We start from the raw sequence: 18,509 nt of genomic DNA, 5'->3' as shown, positions 1-18,509 counted from the left end.
ATGCATTCATACTCTCACACCTTTGTGTGGTTCTCATCCCTCCAAAGAAATTTCCACGTAAATACGCCTCTGCCCATCTTTACGTTTCCCATATATCTCGGTCACCCAACGATTCTCATTAAGTCCCAAATTTGCAACCATTTCATGCCAAACCTTTTTGAATTCTTCTTCATTCCCACGCATGAACATGCACCTTGCAAATATGCTTGAGAAGTCCTTAATATGCACATTCGTGAATGCATTTCGTTGCAAATGCCATGAACACAATCGATGACACGTATCAGGTAATACTTTTTTAATTGCCTTACGCATAGCTTTATCCCCATCGGTTACAACAGATATGGGTCTCTTATTCATCATTGCTTCAAGAAATGTCTCCAACACCCATTCATATGTCCCAACACTTTCATCTATCAATAACGCACAACCAAATACAACAGTTTGATGGTGATGATTAACACCGACCAACACTACTAGAGGCTTTTTATAGGCATTTGTCCTATAGGTTGTGTCAAATGCTAGGACATCTCCAAAACACGCATAATCCATTCGAGCAGTTGAATCAGCCCAAAACAAATTTGCTAGTCGACTTTCTTCATCAATGTTGAATTTATAAAAAAATGAAGAATCCATTTCTGCCTTTCCACACAAATAAGCCAATGCCGCTTCTGCATCACCGTCTTTAATTTCACTTCTACGCATTGCATCAACGTGATTGTATATATCTTTTTGTGTGAAACCGACGTGCTCATGTCCCCCTGATTGTTTTACCATATAGTCCATAATTTGTGTGGTTTTAACACCTACTTTACGCAAACCATCAACTTGTGCCTTATCGGGATTACTTATTGTTCGATGAGACCGAAGGAATTGTGTGTTGATAGCATCGACCAAATTATGATTATGATCTCCTATAAATTCCTTTACAATCCACTTTCCATCTTTCCTATTCAAGCCTACACGAAATGCAGCTTCACATCCAACCCTAGTCAATGATCGTGGCTCACGCTGTCGCTTGTCATTTTCAATAAACTTTGTCGCTCGCTGCCCTTCTCTAGAACACACCCACTTTCGAGATATTATATCTCCATTCTTGTCACGCTTCAAATCATCTTTTCGAATACTAAATCCGGCTACTCTAGCTAACATGTTGTAAAATGTTTCAGCCTCATCTATGCGATCGAATTGCAATTTGTAGACTTCTTCATCTGAAATACCCTTCAACACCTTCTGTTTCAAACCGTTTCCACCCATGTCGTAAGTGCCACCGATAAATGCATCGTCATTGACGACGTCCTCCTCCTTCACTTCAAACTCCCGCTTGATTGTTTTCTCCTTCACCGATTGCATCATCTACATTACATAAATAAGGTTAAAAAATTCCCCAACAAATTCACCAGATGCATTTTGGTGGTGTTCACAACATTTTTAAGTCTCTACCGGTTCAGAATATTCATCGACCGGTCGAAGTAATCCGGTCGACCGGCTGTGGAATTTATAAACCAGTAGCTACCGGATCATGAATTTCGTCACCCGGTTGAGGAAATTCCTCAACCGGTAGGCACTGGTACAAAAAAATCAACCGGTTGATACCAGTTGATCAACCGGTTGATACCAGTTGATCAACCAGTTGAGGAATTTTCTCTACCGGTCGAGGAATTTTCTCAACCGGTTGAGGGAATGGCTCAACCGGGTGTGTATTTTTTAAACCAGTTGCTACCGGTTGAGGTATTTTCTCAACCGGTTGAGAAATTCCTCATCCGGTATTCACTGTTTTAATATTTAAACCGATTAGCTAATTGTTTCTTTTCGTTGTTGATTTCATTAAGGCCTTCATTCCTTATCAAAACGTTATAATGTTGCCCTATTTAGGCATACTATGTTAACAAAATTTCCAACCTTAATCTGAGTTGCCATCTTCAAGGAGTTTGTCAGTCACAATAATTAATACCTCTCATCCACTTTCTTTAAAATAACACGGAAACATGGATCGGTTTAGGCTAAAAGAACACATAAACAATTAGCCTAAGGAGGTTGCCCTATTTAGGCTAATTGCTTTTGGGTACACCGCCAACCTTATTCCAAACTTACCCCATATTGGGAGTCAATAATACACATTTCTAAAGGTTGATTCTCTCTTTTTAAGTCATTTGAATATGTATTACCCTATAATTTTGATGATGTTGTGATTTTTACAGCCAACATTACTCACTTATATTAACTAAATTAATCTCAACTGTTCAACAGATCACTGATGCATATTACTAACAATGTGCTTTAGACAATCAAAATCCAAACTCTTTAACATCAATACATACCATTTAAAAATCACTATTAGGTTTTCGAAATATTCCCCCATCCATTTCAAAGATGAATGCATTAAGCTAAAAAAATGTATTATGGCTTTGTTTACCTATTATTTATTGAGTTAAAGATCATACCGTTAAAATGGAAGGTCCAAGTGTGATGCAGCTTGAGCTGAAGATTCGTCTTCTGGATGTTTTTTGTGACCTGTTCTCCAACAACTAGCAGCCCTCGTTCAGATGCTAAGGTTCTTACAATACTAAAACTCCCCCAAATATATACTAAGATATGTATTTGGTTGGTTGCTGGAGTTATTACCTTTTTTAATAGGCTGCCACATGTTGAAAACCTACCACCACAATGGTACACTTAGTGGTTGATAGTTTGGATATTTGCATCAGTTTTTTAGGTGCCATTAAATATAACATTTATATCAGTTGGGAAAGTCAGCCTAATGTGGTTATTTTTTACAGCCATTGCAAATGGATAATTGTATAACTTAAGAAAATATAAAGGGGAGATATGGACTTAATTGATAATATTGACATTTGTTACTGTTGTTTAGCCAATTTATTGTAAATATGTTTTGATACCGTTTCCTACATACTATATTTTTTCATCAATTAACGGTCTTTTTTAAAAAAAATCATGCTTCCTAATATATCCTATATATGAGAAAGGTTAGTTAAGTAGACTTAATTACGTAAAATGAGATATGTTATGATATTCTACTTATGGAAATTTTAAATAAATTCAGATTCATTAATTTATGTCACTCACCATGGTATATCGTTCTTATTCGAACATTTTGTCATACAACCATAATTAATTTTAATGCCCCTATAATAGTATATGTTAGTTAATTACAATTTTAATCTAATAGGTCTGAGTATATCTTAGTGAGTTCATTACACTATATTTTTCCATGAATTAACGTAATTTATTGTTAATTAATGCTTCATAATATATCCTTGACATGAGATAGGTAGGTTAATTACACTTAATTACGTAAAATGAGATAAGTTATGATATTCTACTTATGGAAATTTTAAATAAATTCAGATTCATTAATTTATTTCACTCACCATGGTATATCGTACTTATTCGAACATTTTGTCATACAACCATAATTAATTTTGATGCCCCTATGGTAGTATATGTTAGTTAATTACAATTTTAATCTATTAGGTGTGACTATATCTTAGTGAGTTCATTAGACTATACCGTACCTATCAAACAGATTAGTTAATTTATCTGATTTAATTAACTTAAGTTCTCATATTTTATTTTCCTTAATATAAATTTTGTGAAATTAACTTCAATTAATTTCTTTAAGGTACATCAAAATATTTATTCATTTAATCCATTATAGGTTTAATCAGTTCATATGGAAACTTTTACATTAAAAGTGTAGCAAATATAATGTAAGACATTAAGTTAATTAAAATTTAAGTAGTTCATAAACTGGATGCCTCTCCACGAAGGTCGATCGATGCTCAAACCAGTTCTACCCCCAACCCCTTTGTCTTCTACTCCATTCTTCTTCATCCTCGCGCGAGACCTGAACCCGTCCGTCTTCCACTTCACTCTTCTTCATCCTCACGCAATAGCTGAAGCCCATCTGAATACTCATGCCCCCAAAACGAGCACCGGTCGAAGCATCCTCACCCGGTCGGAAAGGGAAGAGGCCGGCGGTATCAAGGCTGCGCGGGACCAACAAAAAGACCTCCGACCGACAACAACCAAGCGAAAGCACCCACAACACCTCCGATGGAGCAAAACACACCCCCAACAATGGTAAACGTCCGGCCGTGAAAGCAAGTCCGGAGGTTCGTAAGAAGGCCACCTTTGATCGATCTATGTTCGCAACCCCTGACCTAGCCCAACGATTTCATCTTCACTTTGCGAATCGGACCGTAATCCCGAGTAGGAACATTGCTTTTGCAAAGCTCAGTTATTTCCATTTCGATGTGCCTTTCGCGAGAATGGGTTGGCTTCCGATTGTTTCCGTCAATGAGTTCGTTTATCCCAAGGTTGTGAAATGTTTCTACTCCAATATGACATTCGAAGACGAAGGACCCATTACTACCACGATTAACGGTGTGCAGATCGTTTTTGATGTTGCTGCACTTTGTCGGATTTTAGAGATTCCAAACGAAGGGGTTTGTTTGTATGAAGCTAAGAAGTGGCCAAGGGTAGAAGGTTTCAAACCTGCAGAAGCTTTACAGAGGCTATGTGGTTACCCGAGAGCTAATAGACCAACTTCCCATTTGTTGACTGTGTTGAGTCGTATCCTACATCACATGATATCGTACATTTTCATCCCTAAAGGAGGCCACCGCGATGATGTATCTTTCTTGGAGGCTTTTTTGGTTGACAGCATTCTCACAGAAAGAAAGGTTAATATTGGTTACATAATTTTCCAACATATGAAAGCATGTTCAATCAGCGAAGATTCAGTTCTCCCCTATGGCATGTTTATCACAAAGATTGTCAAGTACTTCGATGTCAATTTGCGCAATGAGAAAGACGGGAAAAAACTCAAATCATTTGATACATATGATCGGGCTTCACTTCGGCGCATGCATTTTGTACGGAAGAAAGATGGTTCATGGGCAAGGAAGTCTTCCGTTCCCCCCTCAGAGGTTGATGTCTCTTCAGACAATGGGCCCTCCGACGATGAAGAATACGAAGATCAGGATGTACAGGGAAGAACTCATGCAAAAGCAAATGTCACACAAATACCGTCAACAGGTGGTGTAAGAGCTAGGGCGTTAACAAATCATCCTTCACTAATTGGACCGGACGACTCTGAGGCATTAGATAACCTCAATGCCCAGATTAAGTCCCTTGGTACCCGCTTGGAGGAGATTGTATTAGCCAATGACCGACGGTTGACATCTCTGGAGAATCGCATTGATGGTTTACAAGAGGAAGTTAAAGAGGGTATGCAAGTTATACGACGCCAGCATGATGAGATGATGGTCTTCTTCCGATCCCACTTCCCGCTTCATGGACCAGACCATTAATGACCCCTCCTACATTTTGTACTAGTTTTATAGTTATTAAACTTTCTTTCTGTTTTTTGACATTTGGCTAATATAAATGCCCTTTTGTTATTATGACTTCTCGTATTACTTATGGATGTTGTCATCGGCCATTGACATAAATGGCGTAAATGTATTCGCTCAATGCAAATGATGGTATATGGATGATGTATTTTCCTCTACATGTATATATTATACCTATCTTAGTTTGTTTATAGCTCTTGATATATAGGTTATTTTCATCTCTTTAAAGCTTCTTTTGTATATTTTAAATTGTTGGTAGACATCACATAATTTAGGTTCCCATTTGGGTGCCATGAATATTTTTGTCTTTTAAATATTGAGTCGGGAATCCCTAGTTTAAAGATGGCAGAAGGAAGGTTATGACTATTTCCATCAAAAGCATAGAAGAATCATGCGTTAGGAAGGTTATATTGAGTATTGGTTCCTCGTAAAACGTATGTATTCTCCTCCCTTGGTCTAATCTACTATAATCTCTACGAATATGGTCAGGCTACTATATTTTTTTCCCATAAAACTTGGGCAGTTGCAAGCGTTTGCGGCATTGCATCACCCGGTACTAGTTTGTTTTGCTACCGGTTGCATGTGCCCATTTGGGTTATGGGGGAAAAATTTGGCAGTGTCAACCGGTCGAGGAACACCCTCAACCGATCGCAAAATGTTTTGCAACCGGTAGCCACTGGCCACTTTGCCCAATGCATGAAGAAATGGCCTGTGGTAACCGGTCGAGCAGAAATGTTAACCGGTTGATGATAACCGGTCGACCGGTTATGCCTTATTAGGGACACTGAGCTCTATTCAAATTGATTCACAACTTCGACCACAACTGGAAGAGTCTTCACCTTCTTTAGCACTTTGGGTGATGTAGCATTTGTCTATGCTTGGCACAACGTGGTGTTGGAGATCCAAGCAACAATTCCTTCCACCCCTTAGAAGCCTTCCAAGGGATCCATGTGGACAGAAAGAGGTGATTATTGCTTATATTGTTGTTGCCTTGGTCTACATTCCTGTTTCTCTTATTGGATACTGAATGTTTGGGAACAGCGTTGCTGATAATATCATCATAACACTGGAGTAATCAAAAAGTCATAATTAAGTTTACTAAAGTCTGTTTAGTTGTAAGGTAGGTGGTTAAAGGGTTCAAATGGATTGATGTATTTTTTTTTAAAAAAAATGTTTAAATTAATGCTTTGGAAAAACAGGGGACGCTCGAGTGGTGGAAGTAACACTTAAGTACTAGAACCGCTCAAGCACTTATCCAATGCTCAAATGCCCAAGGCTCTTGAGTGGTGGGTAAGTGCACTCAAGCAGTTATCTCGAATCTGCTAGAATATAATAGATAATTTTTTGAAAATTCATGAGTATTCTTGTTGGGAATTTGAGATACCGAACTCCTTAGCTTATAGACCTATATAAATCCTCCTTTAACCCATTTAAGGTTGGACACATTGAGAAAGACTCAACCTAACTTGCCTTGTCATTCTTAATCTCTCAATGAAGATTCAAAGCTCAAATCTTAAGTTATAAAACTTAACATCCCTTTAGTGTTGCTAAGAAGAATTCACTAGAACAATAGGAAATTGTTGTGTCATGGACATGGATGAAGTTGTAAGTTTTGGAAAGTAAATCTTAGGGGTAAGTTATGAACTCATTTTGTGTAACTTTATCTTAAATACTGGATTTTATATTAAAAGTTTTAGAGTGGTTTTTTATCTCCATAATTAGTACAGGGGTTTTATTGTAAAAATTCTTGTATCCCTTATTTGGTTAATTTAATCTCCCATGCATAAAAAGAATGTAAGTAATTAACCACCTCAGAAATCATAGCCAAATAATTTAATCTTATTTAGTGGTCTGCATGTTGAATTGACTGTTGTTAGCTTCTATGTTTTCCTTTATTCTCCTTATATTTCTCAGCAACCAAAAGGAGCCTTAAGGGATTTCTTTATACAAACCCCACAAAAATGGATAACAGATTCCTTGTTTGATCAGTCATTTTTCTATCATAGCTATTAACATCTCTTTTGTTCAATTACTTAAGTTTTTCCATTTGACTCGGTTTTGTGAAGCATATTTGAGGTTCACTTACCAAGGCACGTAATCCAATTCTAGAGATTTTCTCGTTTCTTTTCTTTTGTTTTCCCTTTTTTTGGTCTTTTGTGTTCTGTTGTGGATGGTATATTATATTCAGTTGGTTTTAATGAATACAAAATACAGATTCGGTCATTTTATATGATTCTATGTTTGGGGCATTGTTTTAGATGTGCCATGAAATGTTCCATCTATGCTTTGCATAGCATTTGAAATCATATTGATTTTGCTTTCTAACAGAATTTGATATTTTTTCATTTCTTTGAATGTCTGATCTTTTTTATTTTAGGGAAAAATCTATTTTTATAGATAATACCTATTTTTAATGTGATGTAGTATGGACGGAAATCCAATGTCCTACATTGGCTGATTACTAACGTTGGTTGGGCCTTATATGTGGGGCTACCTCTACCCACAATTAGCTTAAGCTCTTAGTAGTATATGTGGTCCGGCATCATTTGGTATCAGGGTGAGGTTTTGGCCTGGCTTCCCTCGGCGAACAAAAAATTGGATTATTAGCACAATGCCCCATTAACCACATTTTTTTGCTTTATGATGCCACCATTATTACTGTGACTTGTGTGTTTGAATGCCATGGAAAACAAAAAATTGACCCCACTGCTTAGCAAACTGGTAAGGGTGTTTATTACAGTGAGTTTTGCATGGCCATTTTGGATTAAGTCCAGCTTCATTTTCTTCTTAGATGATGCTTGCTTGGGAACTCTTCCACATAAAAGGATTATTCTTTCGTACAAGCAGATAACATGGATGTTTTTTTTTTTTTTTTTCCCCTTTTTAAAAATTAATGTTGTAGAAGAGAAAATCTAATGTATATGCAGATTGCAGTGTAAAAGATTTTTTGTTTTGGCTCTGCAATTACAATCACATTTCTTGTATAGAAAAATGGATGGTACTTGTCCACTAAGAATGGCTTGCTCTAGTATGAAAACCTTCAATTCATTCTGTGAAAGCTATGAAAAGAAAATTTGTGATGGCAGCCCACGACCCACACATATTCACTTTAGGCATGTTTTGAAACTATTATTTGAACGAGCCATTTTGTTATTTTTATTTGTATTTTTTTAAATTAGTATGTAAATTTAGTACAATTTTAAAATATAAAAAACAAAAGGTAAAAGTAGGAAAGAGAAGGAGATCATTTTGAACAACCAAAACTCAACTTTGTTCAGATAAAAGGACTACTTTGAACCCAAACTCATATCATGGCGGAATAGTTTGCAAGGTTGGATCAATGATAGAAAGAGTCCATAAATGCTATCAAATAGCTCTTTTTGGTGTGAAGGTTTTCTTATTAATCTCACTATTTTTGGTACAATATTGAAAAGATCTTCGGAGTACGGAAAATATAAATAAAGTATGTAGATTTAGAAAATTTTAGAGTATCGGTTTAGTATCTATTGAACTTGTAATTTTAATTATTGAAAGTGTGTGATGAAATTTAGGCCATTAAATTATTATATAAATATGCATAATAAGGAATAAGGAAATGAAACCAAATATGAAAAGAGTCAGATTGAAGTGCCAAAAGTCAGAAATGATGACAAAATTCCATCCATTTAAAATGTAGATTTTTAATTTTATTATTATTATTATTATTTTTGTTTGTTGGGGTATTAATGGAGTTTAATAAAATTCCTAACAGTTTCATGTTTCAAAATTCTCACCTTTTATTTTCAAAAGTATTTGTTGGGTTTTTATATGTACTCTTTAGAAAAGCCCTCCTTTTTTTTAATGGATGAATAATAACAATGGGTGGTTCAAGTCATGGAATTAGGAAGGATTTAGGAAGCTTAAAGGGCTGTTTGTGAACCATTTTTTGAAGTAATTTTTATTTTTTATTTAAAAAACATGTTTGATAAAAAAAATTTATTAAATACAATTATTCAACAAAAATTTGACGATTGTTTTTGAAATGTTTTCAAACAAACCCTTAATATTTAATTTAAAAAACATCATTTTAAAAATTATGTATAATAAAGAAAATGTGACCAAATTGAAAGGAAATAGCATCATTTTAAATAAATGAGTAATAAATAAGAAAATAAAAAAAAAATTCCTTTTTACCTAATCACCGCTTGCTGATTGGTAGTTTAATAAGGTGTTAAAAATAAGGGAAATTATATTTCAATCCATCTTTGCACACACTTTATTTACATATCCACTAAAAACCATATCTCATTAATATATTTACCTAAAATTTTAAAAATACTTAAAATATTGTTCCCATTATTCTCTCCACACTCTTCTTCTTCTTCTTCTTCTTTTCCTTCAACTTATTTTTCTCAACCACAAAGAGAAAATTATCTTCTTTGCTCATTTAATAACAAAAGAGTATTTGAGGCATATGACATGCCACATGAATATCTTTTAGGAGTTATTCTTTATGTAATTTTTTTTATCAAACACCTATTGTACAAATGATAGAGAAACATTTGTAAACTATTTAGAATGAGAAATCGTGACATAGTGTAATAAAAATGAAAAAAAACAAAAAAAACTCATTTCATGGTGTGGGAAAGTTAAATACTTTGGAGAAGTTCAGACATGAAAATGTGAACAATGAGAAAATGTTTGAAACTAAAAGGTCAGACACAATAAAAATTTTGGATGAACAAGACATGTTTAATTATCTGACAGATAAAAGCGTTTAGAAGAATAATTTTGATTGATTCCAAAAATGTCTCCATGTAAAGTTTAGAAGAAGTATAATGTCAAACATTTATAAAAAGTTCAATCTTTTAACATCGAACATCATCCACGGGATCTCCTTCTTCTAACTCAAAGCATGCAAACCTCGATTCTTAGACCCTCTGATGAGATTTTTCTGATTAACCCCACAAAAATTGGGGATTTCAACTGAAAAGGGGAGGGGGAGGATCACGAGACAAGGCAAAATGACAAAAATCGCTGCGTTGACCGCGGGCAACCGGTCGACCGTGTCACTAATCGGTCGACCGGTTTGTCGGGGTGAGAATTTAAAGCGCTTCCCGCGCATCAGTTTCTCACCCATTTCTTCTGGTGCTTCAGGGCTTTTGCCGTTCCAGCTGCCCTGAAGGGATTTTTTACGCCATTACAGCCTTCTGAGACGTACGTTTAGCTTGTGGAGTCTAGGGTTTTTGGATTTTGGGACTCAGGCCTGCGCATTTGGGCGATTTCCTCCTCAGTTGGCGCGTCAGAGCCTGCATCAGTGTATTCCCGCGCTTGAGGCCTTTCAGGTGTGTGTGCATCCCTCTCTTCAGCCTCGTCTCCTTCATCTCAGCCTTTCGGATGGCACCTAGGAGAGAGTCAGCCGCTTCCAGGGCTAAGGGCAAGCGCCCTGCTGAGCCATCTCAGGCAGATCAGTCCGAGGCTCGCCAAAAGGCGAGGTACGACACCGCTCTTTTCGGCTCTGTCGAAGACTACCAGAGGTATAAACAAAAATATGCCCAGCGGAAAGTTGTTCCAGGGAGAAGCATCAATTTCTCCCAGCTTAAGTACTTTGGATTTGAGGCGATATTTGGACGGATGAGATGGCTGCCAGTGGTGACTATTTCGGAGCCTATCTTCCCGACTCTGATTCGCACTTTCTACTCACGGTTGACCTACGGGGTTGGAGGACCGATCACGTCCACTATCAGAGGAGTTCAGATCACCTTGAGTCCGGAGAGCATTTGCCGGATTTTCGATATACCATCAGTTGGACTCAGGGTGTATGAGTCCAAGGTGTGGCCCACAGTGCCGGGATTTGACCCTAGAGAGGCTATTCAGAGGCTGTGTGGACTTGCCGATGCCCAGGGGATGGGCAAACCCTCTGCACATAGTCTGACAGTGATTAGCCGTATCCTTCATCACATGGTCTGCTCCATTCTGTTGCCACGGGGCGGACATCTAGACGAGGTATCCTACCTCGAGGCTTTCATAGTGGATTCCATTTTGACAGGGAGACGGATTCATGTCGGGTACCTAATGATGATGCATATGATATCTTGCTGTGAGAGCAAGACCCGCGTCCTCCCCTATGGTCGCTTCCTCACGAGAGTATTCAAGGATGCCGGGGTTGATTTGAGACGCGAGACAGATTTGGAGACCCTAAGCACGTATGACACATATGACGAGCAGTCTCTGGGGCGGATGAAATTTGAGAAGGCCCCTAATGGCTCTTGGATCAAGAGAGCTGAGCGACCACCGCCACAGGACCAGGGGCAGGGACAGATGCATCATGTAGATGAGGAGGAGGCCGAGATTCGAGAGATGGAGGGTGGGCTAGACCCTCAGAGGGACTTTGAGCAGAGCATGCCTGAGTGCGACATTCCTCCTTCTCAGCCGATGATATCTGAGCCGGCATACACATCTGGACCATCTGAGCCTTCTCACGCAGAGATACCATTTCAGCCACCTCATGCACCCGATCATGCGCCTTGGATGGATTTATCCGCTCAGATAAGTTCTCTCGGGACTCGTATGGAGGAGTTTGCAGTCGTCAATGATACTCGTTTCCAGTCTATGGAGGATCGCATAGATGAGTCTCAGACCGACTTCACCTCTCAGTTTGAGCATCTTGATCAGAGACTTGGCCGTCTTGAGGAGCGTATGGATCACCAGCATCAGGAGATGACCTCTCAGTTTGAGCATCTCGATCAGAGACTTGGGCGTCTTGAGGAGCGTATGGATCACCAGCATGAGGAGATGATGGCCTACCTTCGCTCAGTGTTTCCTCCACCTCCGCCTTGATATGTTCGAGACCCCCCCCCTCCCATTCGTTTCTTTTTTATGTTGCCAAAGGGTCTAGGGGGCACACACATGCATGACATTTCCATATCATTAGTCTTGTGTTGTGTATATGCGATATTATTATATATGATATGATATTTTCAGAATTCACATTGTCTCCTATTGAAATTTTGCATGTCATTTAAAATTTTCGCTTTAAATTTACTCATGTTTGGATTGCGGGGGAGATTTCTTCTCTCCTAGATAAGGAAGGTTTGTCATCATCAAAAAGGGGGGGATTGTTAGCCGAAGGGTGCCCCTATTTCGTAAAACTAATATATTAATACTAACGGGTGTTTCATAAAACTTAAGACATTTCAGTACTTATTTTACTTTATCAAATTTAAGGTGTAATAAAGTTCAGATATCGAAGAATAAAAAAAAATGGTACTAAGTTTTCTTTTTTTAAAAAAAAAAAAAAATACAAATACATGTTAAATTAACAAAGTTATTTCATCCCTATGATCAAATTTGGGTTTAATCCATCTGAGAATATCCATTGAGCTCCCAGATAGTTCCTTCTTCAAGCTTGCAAGATCATCATCAACTGAAGAACTCTCCAGCAATGCAAACTGTGAAAGAAAGGAAGAGTTTGGATTGTAAGGATCATTCAAATGTAGTGCACTATTACTTTTAAGTTAAGAAATAGACCACTTTTAAGTTAAATATCATTGATAAATAGTGTTAGTATATTAAATAAATATAAATTACCGCATTTTTTGATTCTCTGATAGTTACCAACGGGTCGACAAAATGCATCAACCGGTACCAAGTTTTTTTGCTACCGGTAGCCACTGATCAGTTTGGGTGGTGCATGAAGAAATGCCTAGTGTCTACCGGTCGAGTTCACAGGGCAACCGGTTGCCAAGTACCGGTCGACCGGTTCACGTTTACTACAATCGGGGGAAAGATCCATGTTTGTAATGGTAAAGGGAGAAAGAAAACATGATATATTTTGCACTTCAGAATATTGAGATGATTATTGTCAATTATGGTTTCTTTGCAGGTCAAGCTGAACCTGTCTGTATTGGAAGACATTGATGATGATGTAGAATTGTGTATGAACTTGTCTAAAGAGGAATCAGTGATTGTCCTTACAGGTAAGAAGCAAGCAACCTTGGTTAGCTTAGGATGCTCCGACCCAACTTGATGTTTGGACAGACTTTAGTCAAAATTTTTCAACCTAACTCATTTTGGGTTAGACATGGGTCAATGATCCAATAACCAAAGCCTAACTCTAGACCGATTTGATATTTTTATAATATTTATAATGCATGTTATTCTATATAACTCCAGAATAGGTTTTTTCCTCTGATACCTGGAAGCAGAACATAGGTTCATGCCCCTCCGAAATAGTTGGCCTTAAGGCTTTGTTTAGCTGAAATGAGTAGTTCTTTAGTTTGATCCACCACCTTTATTATCAACCCTAGATTGTTGTGCTTTCAATTTCCATATGAACAATACTTACTTTCAGGGATTTGGTAGATTCTATTATTTGAGTGGCAATGGAGAAAAGATGTGACTTGTTTGATTCTTAATCCTTGGAAAAAAGTAACAGTTTTACCTTTTTCTTTCTTTTCATTTTCTATATGAGCATTTACATTCTTTGTTTCCTATATTATGGTTACTGTTGGATTGCATGACATACATTGTGGGCCCAAATCTTACAAGCTTAAACTTTTAGGAAAATTGGTAGTTCAACATGGTATTAGAGCCTCATTTGATAGGAGATCATGTGTTCAAATGTCACTACCATATATTTATATCCCCAACTTATTAACCCCTAAAGAGTCTGGTTGTGGTTGTTGGCCTACGGGCTTCTGTGTCTCTCCATGTGCAAATATGGGGTTGCACATGAGGGAGGGTGTTAGAGTGCATGATATACATTGTGGGCTTAAATACTACATTAGGAAGATTGGTAGTTCAACAGTTACATTGATGAACTTATCTAAATTTCTCTTTCTTTGGATGTTGGCATGCTTTTCTTTCTTTTCCTTCTACCTTGCCATCTCTCATCATATGGATATCTGTATTGCGAACTGTGCATTAAGGTTTCTTTACATTTTTTGGGCAAATTGTTTTGGGTTTGATATGGTCATCAGCCCATCTACAACTGTAGGATCCTTTGTTGCAATTTGTAGAATAATTTTGAAATCTGTTTGGAATCAATGAGTCACTTTGGTACTGATATAAATGCAGAAAAGACCCAACAGTTATCTTTAAAAAACTACCTGATTCATATTTCTTGGTGAAAAGACATAGTGGATAAGGTTCATTTGCCCAGCAAGCTCTTGTAGTCATTATTATAAGTTTTGAGTCTGTTTTTTTACCCTATCCTGCATTAGTATAATGCTACAAATTTCTGCTAATATTCATTTACTTATTTATATGCCTCTAGGTGGATCCATCAGGTTCATATTTCTCATGGAAAACCTCTGCAATGGGGAAGAATGTCTCAAATGCAAAGACATTTCTCGAGAAGAGGTATTTAAATCAGAATTTGGTTGATGTGTCTTTTTAAAATGATATCAAGCAGCAGCCTATCTTTATTGTGTTTGATACTTTTGCAACAACAATTTTTTTGAGGCTCTTCGAATTGCCACATTGCTAGGATTATGTGGCTGCATCTTGAAGTTCTATTATAAGCCTTATGTTTCATACTCAACTCTCTATGGGAAATGAAGGGCAAGGCTCGTGTTCACCTTGAGTTTTCTGATTTTTTAGTTTCCTATAAAAAATTATAATAAATTGGATTGGTAATTTATGTGTAGGATGCACTTTCAACTTTGCCAGGGCTTGAACTTAATCCATGTGATTTTTTTTTTTTAATTTATTTCTGCATTTTGGTAATAACTTCTGTTCACTATTGTAACTTTGATTCCCTTCTTTCTTTTCCTTTTCCTTTCCCTTTCCCTTTCCCTTCTTTTTTAACATTCAATTTCCTTTCCCTCTCTTTGATCTTAACTTAGGAGGAGAATTGAATATGTTCCTTTTCCATGTAGGTACACTGATGATATGGAACTTGATGATGCTGTCCACACTGCTATTTTGACACTCAAGGAGGGGTATATGCATCTTAAACTTCTATTCTTTTAAATTTCAGCTAACGAATGTTTGAAAACTATCAAAAGGCACATCAAGAAGCTTTGAACTTATCTGTTGTTCATTCTGCATTTAGTTGCTTAGTGAATTTTCTTCTTGAAAGAAATTCAGTTGAGTGATTTACTAACGTATAATTTTACTCATTCTTTGAGTAAGAGGGTTCTGCATCCTGGATTGCTAGAGGGACTTCCCTGGCCAAAAAGGATGCCTAGTATGGCTGACTAAATCGGAGTTTTTGAGAACTTCAAATTGTGTTCAAAATTTGTATGAGATATTAAAATGCACAAAATGTTCTCTGAATAGAATCATTAAACTCATCACAACTGAGGCTATCACTGGATAGTCTCATTGCCGTGCTATGAGCTTTTTCCTTTAATTAGCACAATTTGGGCTCATGATTCATGCATACACCATGGTGAAATGATATGTTTCTTTCTTTTGGATTATAAGATAATATATTTCTTGTTTATGGCCTGTGCCACATCAGCCCTTGCAGGTTTACTTATGATGTTGCATTTCGTTCTCTTTAGTTATATGCTGAGTTTCATAAATTTGTGCAGATTTGAAGGGCAAATATCTAGCAAAAACATTGAGATTGGTATTATAGGCACTGACAGAAAATTCAGGCAAGTTTTGTTTTCATTTTCTCATTAAGCTTGCTGGTTGTCTTATGCCTATGAGACCCAGAACATTGACCTAGGTTAAGTCCAAAATGATTTGAAAGTTTTCTTTTGGCTCAAATCCTCAGATCTGCAAATTTTCTTTTCTAGTTTTAAATCAGATGATTATATTAACTCTGTCTCTCTCTCTCTCTCTGTGGCCTTTGCTCTGCAACAAAACTCTTTTAGTTACATTCTGCTGAAATTAAGGATAATGCTTTGTTTTTATTTTTTTTCAGGTGCTTTCTTTTAAGAATAAATAAACAAAATTATAGTTCTTGATGCAAAAAGAGACAGAAAATAAAAAACGCTTGCCATTAAATGCTCAAACCACTCTTAAAATTTCATTAACCTTTTTCCTCATTTACAAATTGTTTAGATATGCCTGATGTTATTCACACACAACCATAGAGTGCAAATTCTTGAATGAAAAATAGTCCTCACTTTTCCTTTGTGTTTTTGGTTCCAAATTTCATTGCTTGCCATTAAATGGTTTGAGAACTTTTCATTGATGTCGCTAGCATTTCTCAAATTTACACATTAAAATTCCAAGTTACAACGTACAATTCCAAGCTGGCAACAATCTATGTCATAACTGGGTAATACCATTTGAGTGTACGAATCACCGGATCAAAAACCTAAATGACATCTAAAGGATATTCGTGTACCGGTCGACCACCATACGAAGTGGTTGCAATCTTTTTCGAACCGGTAGACACTGGCCATTTTGGTGCTTCATCATAAGAAATAGCAGTGTTGACCGGTTGGGAAAATAGGTCAACCGGTAGCATTTAACCGGTCGACCGCTTAATATATAATGAAATAAGATGTAAAAGTGTTGGATTCATGCATAGATTGTTCTCCACTTATTAGAAAGTAGTTTTTTTGGGCATGTGATTAGATAACACCTCTTTTGGCTTGGATATTGTTTCAATGAGTCCATTACACTCAAGGAGTCTTCAAATGATGCCCGGAAAAATCATACTTCAAAAATACTAAAAAATTAGGAAGGGTATGAAGAATGTGAGGAATACTCACATTCTTCGTACCCCTTCATTTCCCCACTTCTTTGATACTTTTAAAAAACTTTGAGACTTCATATAACTTGGATGTTGTTTAAATAGGTTTATTACACTTAGGAGCCGTTCAAATGATGCCCGAAAAAAATAAAAATACTAAAAAATTAGGAAGGGTACTCACATTCTTCGTACCCTCTAATTTCTCCACTTCTTTGATACTTTTAAAATTTTTTGGGACCTCATATGACTTGGATATTGTTTAAATAGGTTCATTACACTTAGGAGGTGTTCAAATGATGCCGGAAAAAATCAAAATCCGAAAATACTAAAAACTTAGGAAGGGTACGAAGAATGTGAGGAATCCTCACATTCTTCGTACCCTCTCATTTCTCCACTTCTTTGATACTTTTAAAATTTTTTGGGACCTCATATGACTTGGATATTGTTTAAATAGGTTCATTACACTAAATGGGTGTTCAAATGATGCCCGAAAAAATCATACTTCAAAAATACTAAAAAATTAGGAAGGGTACGAAGAATATGAGGAATCCTCACATTCTTTGCACCCTCCCAATTCTCCACTTGTTTGAAGTTTTTAAACTTTTCTACGACTTCATATGGCTTGGATATTATTTTTATAGGTTCATTACACTTAGAAGGTGGTGAAATGATTTCCGGAAAAATCCAAATCCAAAAATACTAAAAAATTAACAAGGGAACGAAGAATGTGAGGAATCAAGCAATGTTAACCGGTCGACCGGTTATCTTCTACCGGTTTCCTACTTATCTCAACCGGTAGCCACTGCCCATTTGAGAATCAAGCAACCAAAAGGGTCAGTGGCTACCGGTTGAGAAAAGTACACAACCGGTAGAAGATAACCGGTCGACCGGTTAGTATCATTCACTTCTTTGGCTTTTTTAAAAATTTTTGGGGCATCATATGGCATGGATGTTGTTTAAATAGGTCCGTTACACTTAGAAGGTGGTCAATTGACATCTGGAAAAATCGAAGTCGAAAAATACAAAAAAAAATCACAAGGGTACGAAGAATGTGAGGAATCCTCACATTCTTCGTACCCTCCCAAATCTCCACTTCTTTGGACTTTTTAAAATTTTTTGGGGCATCATATGGATTGGATGTTGCTTGAATAGGTCCGTTACACTTAGAAGGTGGTCAATTGACATCCGGAAAAATCGAAGTCAAAAAATACAAAAAAAATCACAAGGGTACGAAGAATGTGAGGAATCCTCACATTCTTCGTACCCTCCCAAATCTCCACTTCTTTGGACTTTTTAAAATTTTTTGGGGCATCATATGGCTTGGATGTTGCTTGAATAGGTCCATTACACTTAGAAGGTGGTCAAATGATATCCGGAAAAATCGAAGTCGAAAAATACTAAAAAATTCACAAGGGTACGAAGAATGTGAGGAATCCTCACATTCTTCGTACCCTCCCAAATCTCCACTTCTTTGGACTTTTAAAAATTTTTTGGGG

General features: G+C 36.9%; 1 protein-coding gene and 1 long non-coding RNA gene across 2 annotated transcripts; one reads left to right on the top strand and one right to left on the bottom strand.

Annotated features, from left to right (window-relative positions):
• Positions 1 to 33: 33 nt before the first annotated feature.
• Positions 34 to 3,937, bottom strand: LOC132255052 (protein FAR1-RELATED SEQUENCE 5-like). Its single transcript, XM_059742680.1, has 2 exons — positions 3,866 to 3,937; positions 34 to 1,353 (listed from the first exon to the last, which is right to left on the bottom strand). Exons 1-2 carry the CDS (start codon positions 3,935 to 3,937, stop codon positions 34 to 36), a joined length of 1,392 nt encoding a protein of 463 aa, XP_059598663.1.
• A 10,583-nt stretch (positions 3,938 to 14,520) lies between these two features.
• Positions 14,521 to 16,523, top strand: LOC104881418 (uncharacterized). The gene is made up of 3 exons (XR_787461.3): positions 14,521 to 14,717; positions 15,236 to 15,298; positions 15,896 to 16,523. It is a non-coding gene; the product is annotated as an uncharacterized LOC104881418 (long non-coding RNA).
• The last annotated feature ends 1,986 nt before the right edge of the window (positions 16,524 to 18,509 follow it).

This window comes from Vitis vinifera, chromosome 14 (assembly GCF_030704535.1).
Source record: "Vitis vinifera cultivar Pinot Noir 40024 chromosome 14, ASM3070453v1".
NCBI lineage: Eukaryota > Viridiplantae > Streptophyta > Magnoliopsida > Vitales > Vitaceae > Vitis > Vitis vinifera.
This window is presented reverse-complemented; position numbering and strand designations above follow the sequence as displayed.